This window comes from Eucalyptus grandis, chromosome 5 (assembly GCF_016545825.1).
Source record: "Eucalyptus grandis isolate ANBG69807.140 chromosome 5, ASM1654582v1, whole genome shotgun sequence".
Taxonomy (NCBI): Eukaryota; Viridiplantae; Streptophyta; class Magnoliopsida; order Myrtales; family Myrtaceae; genus Eucalyptus; species Eucalyptus grandis.
Genome location: NC_052616.1, coordinates 26,081,695 through 26,091,043, shown reverse-complemented (window position 1 = coordinate 26,091,043; position 9,349 = coordinate 26,081,695). Strand labels below are relative to the sequence as shown.

General features: G+C 40.8%; 1 protein-coding gene across 1 annotated transcript; it reads left to right on the top strand.

The window, feature by feature from the left end:
• Positions 1–6,600: 6,600 nt before the first annotated feature.
• Positions 6,601–8,768, top strand: LOC104436976 (protein NLP6-like; the record flags this gene model as incomplete). Its single annotated transcript, XM_039313530.1, is given in 5 exon segments — positions 6,601–6,748; positions 7,341–7,912; positions 8,072–8,114; positions 8,211–8,431; positions 8,433–8,768. Coding segments are annotated over 5 exon segments (1,068 nt in total), but the record flags the coding sequence as incomplete, so codon positions are not given.
• Positions 8,769–9,349: the final 581 nt, after the last annotated feature.

Sequence of the window (9,349 nt, the reverse complement as noted above, 5' to 3'; positions counted from 1 at the left end):
GAGAACTACAATGCTGTAACATGATAATATTTAATTTGAGCTTCACAAAAGTGCGTCTTACCTTATGGGGGACTTCCGTGATTCTGTGTCTATACTACTCGTGCGTCTTATCGCTTACACCTCGTGGGTTGCAGCTCGAGAAACGTTGATCCTTTCCTGTTTCCAACCAAATGATAAATAAGCATCGGTCAAATTTAGCATCACTTGACAAGGAAGAAGTCAAAAGAGAAGAAGAAATGGCAAAGGATTATGATCCATGTTCATAGTATTGTTAGCAGTGGTCGATGCCACACCTCAAGGAAGAAGCAACAAGCACTTGGGCCTTACAATACTAGCGGTCACAGAAATAAATGTAAGTGTAGAATTGGATTCCCAAGTTCACGGTCACTCATTAAGGTCGCATATATGTTTAACCTTAAGACTTACTTGCAAATATAGAATCAAGGTTGGTAAAGGAAGCACATGACAAGATAAGCAAAACAAATTATTCGATTGACATCGCCACAAACGTGCAGCGGTTGGTAGTTCATGTGAGTAGGTCATCTTTCAGTATGCGTTAGTATACCCAAGGCAGATTAACAAGAAGGACCTGTAAATGTGCTTCAACTTTGAGGTGCTAAGAAAAAAGTTAACTGCACTCAGGGTAGTTTTGGATCACTTAGGCACACAGTAAAACTCAAATTTATTTCTTTAAAACAGCTTAAAGATGAGCCACTCTAAATAACACGAAGAAGCAACCCGTGGCAAGCATAAAGAAAAAGGAAGATACTACATTGGAGGTCAATAATAAGCATACAAACCTTTTCGAGTGTCATATGAAAAATAAACTATTGCACCAGAATGAAGCCGGCGAGTAAAAGTCCTCGACAAGTCTTTTATTTGCTTCTTGGGTGGAGCAGTAACTGAAATGTGATCAGATATTTGCGTTATGCTTTAGCTTCCAAAACACATTCTTGAGACGTGAATATCGAAATCATTGAAATATTGCAAATTAGTTACATCACGTGAGCAAACTTACATATATAAAATGGCAGTTCAGGTTTAGCTACCACTTTCTCGAGGAGAACAATCAAACTCTCTATTTTCTCTGACGGATGAAATGTAGCCTCTAGTGTATGATTCTCAGGAAACCGTACCCTTATAACAGTCTGCATCACAAAGCAGAGGAATTTTAGGGGTATGTTGCACAAGAAACCAATATAACACAAGCTATATATCGAGATTACAAGCTACACGTAAAAATTGAGCATCAAAAACAAAATCATAAGGGGCACTGGTAGAGTAAATATTAAATCACCTTTGTTATTCTTGAGCGCCATGCTGCCTCTTCGCTTCTCGGATTTTTTAGTCTTTAAATATTTTTCTGCCCAAGTCATCCAACCAAAAATCAACAATTACAAAATCAATTATTCTTATTAATGTGAACATACTAGAAAATGGAATTACAAAGGAACTCTTTCATCAAACTAAAATTTCAAACCACCAATAGCAATAATGTGAGAAAACAGCACTCTAAGAACGCACACATAATCGAAGAGAACATATTTTACACTCCATCCTAATTTGTATGGCAGGCTAGGGATTCAAGGTCCAAGAAGGAAATATATCTGTTAACTCTATACCCCAGTTGATTAGAAATCAGATGTCTTTTTCCCTAGACATCCAAAAGGCACGCTATCCTACCAGTAAAAATTAAATCCTCTTCCTCCATTTGCACAATTTGCATTTTCTTGATGGGGTACCAAATTTTCCTCCCAAAAGGATGCACAATGGGTAGAGGTTGCGTGTCCAGCAATACACCAAAAGAATACCCTCATGTAGCAATCCAACTTCGCCAAACTTGATTATGAACAGAGATGCATCAAAAGACAGGGAGAAACGTGAAATTAGTCATCTTCACAAATTGGTCAGTCTCTGTGTGTCAAATTCAGCTAAACACAAGAAACCAGCAATTTTCAGTGGTTCTCTCGCAAAGCAAATAGAGAGATAAGCTTCTAGCTCCATGCTTGTGAGGATGTCCCACCATATCTCTCGTTGGCACATGAACAAAATAAGAGGTACTTGTTGGTTTAAACAGCCCAAGCTGCAATGAATTTGCCTAAGTAAACTACCTATTTATGATAGATCAGTGGACCAAGAAGGTAGATATTAGAGAGAAATTTTGATCTTATCCTTCACAACTGAGTTACACCTTTGGAATTGCAACGCAAATGACTATTCATAAGCACGCAAGGATCAACTTCTCCAATAGACACGCGATTTTGGGAGAAAATAAAAGCATGGAGTGACCAAGTTAGGCTCAGAAGTCTCTTATCTCTTAGGATGACTATATGCAAACAATCTCAAAAGATACCGCTGTTTCACTTATCTGAATAACACAGCAAGTCAGCGACAAGCCGAATGCGCAGATGTAACTTTAAACTTCAACATTAACATGGCACCGATTTCTACTAAGTAGAATCCCGAAAAAAAAAAAAAAAACGAACCTTCGGACGTACGGGAGTCGCCAATGGACCACCTATCGGTGGGGGTTGGGAAGGCGACGGCGGGAGGCGACGGCGTCGGCGCCGTCCGCGTTCAGGAGCAAGAGGCACTTCGTGGAGGAAAGAGAGAAAGATCGAGCAGAGCGAGCAGTGCGACCTTCGCTCGCGGGAGAGGGAGGCCAAAACGCGAGAGCACGTCGGCGTCGAGGTTGGCCAGCAGGCGCTCCGCAGAGAAAAGAGGGAGAGAGCGGAGTGCGGTCGCGAGAGGGAGGCAAAGGGGCGTCGGCGTCGGCGTCGGCGTCGGCCGCGTAGGCGGAGGCGGAGGCGGAGAAGTCGGCGTCGGTTGGGGCGACGGAGGCAACTGGCGGAGGGGCGTCGGTGTCGCGGTTTGCGGGCGAGAGGCGCCTTCGAGGACGAAAGAGAGATAAAGCCGACCGAGGTCACGAGAGGGAGGCGTAGGCTGCGTCGGCGTCGGCGTCGGCGTTGGCGTCAAGGGCGACGGAGGCAACCGGTGGAGGCGGAGGTGAAGGGCCGTCGAAGGGGGAGAGAGAGAGCAGAGGGGACTTTATGTTTTCCTCTGAACCGTTGCAATTTTGTTCTCCCTCCCCGCAACGGAACGGAGAACGGGGAGAAAGAAAGAGAGGAGAGAGAGGAGAGCAGAGCAGAGCAGAGCGTCAGAAGATGCAAAGAGGTGGGCCAGGGAGAGAGGAGAGAGAGAAGCTCCCGTGCGCTGGTTCGAAATGGAGAAGTGGACGACGTGGACCGACACCCGGACACGTGTCGCTCAATGAATCGTTCGAGCACCGATGACGTGGCACCGTTAGGGTACCCAATATTTTCTCGAGCCATGTGGGTGCCGTGAGCGCCGTTTGCATTCCGTCATCCACGCGGCGGCCACGTAGGAATTTTAATAGTGTTTTTCACAGAACCCTAATAGAGGGTAGATATGTCACACCGGTTAAAGTTCGAGATTTTTAATGTCATAAATTTTTTTTTTGGGTAAATGTGTCATATTATAAAGTTTTTGGTGGTTTTTTTTCATAAAAAAAAAGAAAAAGAAAAAGACAAAATGGAGAAGAAGAAGATAGAAGAAAGAAAGAAAAAACAAGAAAAAAAGTGCAGGAAAAATTAAAAAAAAAAAAAGAAATAGGGAAAAAGAGAGCAGAAGTTGTCTTCGGGAATGAGGTGTGCGGAAGATGGAGCTGCAGAAAAAGACAAAATAGGGATAAGACAAAAAGAGAAAAAAAAAGAAAGGAAATACATATATATATATATATATATATATATATATATTAAAAAAAACTAAGCTAAAAAAATCTTTTTTTATCTGACGTGGATCGGACTTGGGCTTGGATTGAATCAGCGGGCTGGATTGGGTTTACCAGGTCCAAATCCGTTTTCTTGAATATAATAATATTAAATATTAAAAATAAAAAATTTCAAAAAAAAATCAAAAATTTCGAAAAATAATAAAAATTCAAAAAAAATTTCTGAAAATTCAAAAACTCGAAACATTAGAAAAATTCGACCTTTTAAATTTAAAAATTAAGAAATTAAAAAATTGCAAAAATCCAGTTTTTTTTTTGGGAAAATTCGAATTTTTTTAAATAGAAAAACCAAAAAAATATAATTTTTTTAAAACTTTTATCGTAAAAGTTAAAATTAATCTTTGGAGTAATTTTCTCCTAAAAATATGAAGCTTTTCAATTTGGAATTATGTCCAAGTTTGACTAGGCCTTTAGGGTTTTATCATAGGATTTCAATCGTCCTTAGGGACAAATGCCCTTGATTGTGCAGTATTGGTCTATTGATTTTGGCTTCTCTTTAGTCTAGTTAAGATTAATATTTACCTCTTCCTTAGTGTTAAACACTATTAAAATTCCTTATGTGCATTTAATGCTTTCTTTGATTGTTGATTATTATGCTGATGATGTGCATTTGCATGATCACTTCATGTGTTAGTGGATATGCCTAAAATCAATACAGACTATCTAGCAAGAAAAATCTTTTTTTTTTAAATAAATAAGATTAGATACCGAAATGTCACTAATTAGTTAATTAGTGTAATCAAATCTCCGATTCTAAATTCTCTAGTTGTGTAGCAAGTAAGGTATACTCCCATGCCTCACTTGGTTTCTAGTCGACCTCAATAGACTAGTGGCAACTCATTCTTTAGAAAATTTTCATACCTTCAATTTGGACACCCAATGTTTCGCAAGGTATAAGCTTGGTAGGACCCGTGCCTAAACATGGGTCATAAGCCCGATCTTCAGTAATACTCCTAAACCTATTCTCTTCCCCTCGACATAGGTCGCGACAAGGATAAACTTAATGGCAACTAGCATAGCTTTTGCAGTGTGCTTCACCCCAAACTCTCTCGAACTAGGAGTCTAGAGTTCTAGAGGTGTTGTTAAAGACCTTGCATCTAAATTCTAGGATTGCTTGTGTTGATTTCCGAGCAACCACAAAAGAGGACAACGAAGAGAAAAGCTGAGTAGGCCTAATTTTTGCAAAGGATGACTTAACTAGCTCTTATTGATGCGCTCTTAAATCTATTTGTTGACTATACACAATTTTTGACACCAGTGAAAACCATGGAATATATATAGTTGACAACTATGCTTTCAAAAATTTATTATATGTGACAAATGTAGAGTATCTCTCGCTCAATTAAATTGCCTTAAGTTTGATTCTATTAATTTTTACCATCAAATTATTAAGTTGGATGACACATAGCAATTGGCAAGTGTATTTATTTGGGGTTTTATCATCTGTTTGTCTTAAGTTTACGAGTCTTGGATTTTTGTGATATTAATCCAATTTAACGGAAATTAATGAAGGGTAAATTTATCACAAATGTACCGGTTTAGGGTTTTTAGTTGCCAAAAAATTAATTTTGGGTAAATTTATCATAGGTGCACCAATATAGGGTTTTTAGCGGTCAAAAAATTAGTTTTTGGAAAATATATCATATATGTACTAATTTAGGATTTTTTGTGGTATTAACCCTTCTTCTCGAAGCACCTCCAAGATCATTATTTGACTCAAAGTAAGCTCTATAATTGGTGATTCCGTTTCAATTGAACCCCTACCCAATCTCACTGGCAACACGGATGCTCACTAGATGACAACCATGTGCATATCGCATGCCACCATTCGTGCTGTGAACTGGGCATTTTTGTCCGAAAGGAAAACGCCTCCGGGCCTCCCACTCCACTTCTTGCGTAACAGAACATTTGGCAGAAGAAATTTCTCATTCTTTCAAATTAGTAGAATGAGGGAATCTACATTAAAGGGACTTTAGTAGTTCATTTTTAACGAAGGGTATGGGAGTACCTTAAATTATCGTTTTGTTTTTTGTCATATGAGGCAAGAGTATCTACGTCTTCCGTCGGTGGAAGTGAAGTCAATGCCATGGTCTTCATAGACTAATGCTATTACGTCACGTCATAATCATGACCCTAGGATGACGTCATTATCATATGACTTTATTTATGGAGTCCCACCTTGTCGGAAGCATCAGACATTATTGAACTACTTTGGGACTCCCATATCATAATTTCTTTGGGGCAGCAACGGAAGCATATTTGTATTTGTGTCGGTGTCTACGTGGTTTGATTCAAAGTGCGTCTCGTTTTCATATAAGCGGGTCAACTTTTCATCCCTGTTTTTCCTAAGGAGTAGATTTCTATTCTTTTTTTCTCATTGAGATTTCGGGCGAGTATCTTTATTTTGTGTAATGCTATACGCATTCAATTTAACAAATTGTGATTTCATATATAACAGTCGAACATTTAAAGAGTAAAGCCTCCAGCAATTATTTACTGAAGGAATTTACGGTGGCAATGGACAATCGGAAATTTACCAATGAAATGGCATAGATTGCCCTCGAGTTGAATTGCTCACGGCACCCACACGGCTCTCTCCTTCTCGCTCTCCTCCACTTGTGAACTCTCCCGGAAAATCCCGTCGTTTCCCGAGAAAATGCCCGAGCTGGAGGACGACGGCCCTGGCCGCGGCGGCTTGACGAGTCCACCGCTCGATGACGCGGCGGCAGCAGCCCCGGGGGAGTCCATCATGGACCTCGACCTCGACGTCTACAGTCCCTGGCCACTGATGGATCATCAGCTCCACTTCGCCGCGTCTCCCCTCATCCTGTCCGCCTCCGACCAGCCCAGCTCGCCTCTCTGTGCCTTCTCCTGCGGATCCGAGGACAAGCTCGCCGCCGCCACCGCCGCAGGGGTCCGCCTCTCCGATTGCTCTCGGTTGGTCGCATGTCAATCTTGAGTCCGTTCGAATTCGTTCGCTTTGGGTTTCGAGTCGGGTTCTAGCGGATCGCGATTGATTGAGCTGCAGTTGGGTCGTTGAAAAGCTCTGTTTTTTCTGGCCATTTGAGACTTGAGAATTAAGGGTTGACTTTCTCCACCCGCGTTCACTTGCTTGGTTTTGGTCTTCTCTGGTTTCACGATTTTTGGAAAGTTGAAATTTTTCCTTGTTTGGAACTAATCTGAATTCGTTGCATGTTATTTTGATTTTTTTCCTCTTTGACTAATCGAGAAATTTGGTCTGATGGTATGGTTTTTTTTTTTCTGTCGCTTCAAAAAGCTTGGGAGTCAAAGCAAGGAGTTTGAATTAATTGTTGGGATTGCTCCTTCTTCAACTATCAGTGGCTCTTTGCCACTTCCACCTCCCATTTCACCTGATTTCCTATATATATATATATATATTATGAATTCTGAGAGTCCTGAACTATGAAGTTGCCTCTTGCTTGAAGTTTGATTTGTTCCAACTGTCTGCAATGGCCTGTGAAGCCACGGCTACTGAGTTTTTACTGATAAGTTGTTCCCGAATATATAGATCATCACAATTCAGAGACCGAAGCTCCCACTGAGGATAGTGATCGTGAAAAGCTGCCGTCACCATATTTGGGGCTGACGGCATTTGAAAATCCTGATGGATACTGTATCATTAACGAAAGGATGACCCAGGCTCTTCGTGACTTCAAAGAATCAACTGAACAGCTTGTTCTAGCTCAGGTTTGGGCACCGGTAAAGAATGGTGGTCGGTATGTCCTTACAACTTCAGGGCAACCCTTCGTTCTTGGTCCAAATACTAATGGGCTTCACCAGTACAGAATAGTGTCTATGATGTATTTGTTTTCTGCGGATGGGGGGAATGATGAAGAACTGGGACTTCCTAGTCGTGTTTTCCAGCAAAAGCTACCTGAATGGACTCATAATGTACAATACTACACCAGCAAAGAATATTCGAGGCTTGATCATGCTCTTCATTATAATGTTCAGGGAACCTTGGCTTTGCCCGTCTTTGAACCATCAGGCCAATCTTGTGTTGGTGTTCTTGAACTCATTATGACTTCACGGAGGATTAACTACGCACCGGTGGTTGATAAAGTCTGCAAAGCACTTGAGGTTGGGTTTGTTTAAAAATCATGCTTTTCTTTCTTCGGAAAGTCTCCTATTTGGCATTGGTGACAGTTTCAATTTGTTGGTCTTCAGTTTCTAATATTATTTAATGATTTATCAACATGTGGAGATAGCATTACAAGAATTTGGCAGTGATACAATCAGAGTTTTCTGCGAGCAGTGAACTTGAAAAGTTCTGAAATCCTGGATGCACACAGGTAACGTGCACCAAGTTTTCACCACATCCCCAACTTAATGCTGAATATCAAGATAGTACAGTGGTTTGCTCTTTCATTTTTCTTACATCAGCTTTTGAACCAGATCTGCAATGAAGGGCGGCATAATGCATTGGCTGAAATTTTGGAGCACAAGCTACCTCTGGCTCAAACCTGGGTCCCATGTCAGCATCGCAGTGTTCTGGCTAATGGCGGTGGCGTGAAAAAGAGTTGTTCTAGCTTTGATGGTAGCTGCATGGCACAAGTCTACATGTCCACAACTGATGTGGCATTTTATGTTGTAGATGCCTCATATGTGGGGCATTCGGGAAGCTTGTGTTAAGCATCACTTACAAAAGGGTCAGGGGGTCGCTGGGAGGGCTTTCTTGTCCTAGAGCCACCTCGTCATGTTGTCCATGCTCGGTTTCTTCTTGCAAACATACGTTACCGGGGAGGGACTTGTCGAGAATCTTGCAAAGCACCTCAGCAACCCATTCAAAAACAACTTGCTCACTATGATTGCCAAAACAGCAGAAAAAACTCCTACCCTGTGATTTTAGCTCTTGAGATTATCCTCTTAAATATGGGAATGAGTTGTACATCTCAATGAGACAGCTTGAGGCATTTATCAGAATTTCTACTTGGAACTCTCTCTTGTGATATGTGTAGAGGGCTTGAGCAAGTTGGCCCTGAAGATCGTAACATCTTGAATATTCTTTTGTCATCGTATGTGCAAAATCTTCTTTAGCACACTAATGTACAATTGATTTTCACATTTATTGTCATGACCCGGTTGAACTTTGAATTTTGAAACTCATCCTCCATATAATTAAGATTGCTCAAACTAAGTGACTCTCTTGTAGTTGCCACATATCATTCTCGTCATATCTCAATGTTTCTCCATTATGGCATCAGGTAGTTTCTGGCTTTAGTCTCCTGCACAAAAGATAATGACGCTAAAGCAGGTCCCTTGCTCTACAGATTCTCATTTCCTTCACACACTTTATCGTCAATCTTGAAGAGAAGTGGAAGTGATAGAAGAAACGAGGGAAAGTGGAAGTCTCAACTGAAAGCAAAATAAATAATCTAATCACATTAGCATATCCACAATTGTAGAGTGATTCATAATTAGTGCTTAACCTGGATTACAACAAAAAATGAATTCAACCAAAAAGGAATTTGGATTACAGTCAAAAGGCTTGCACTCTTTGTTTTCATTTACAACCAA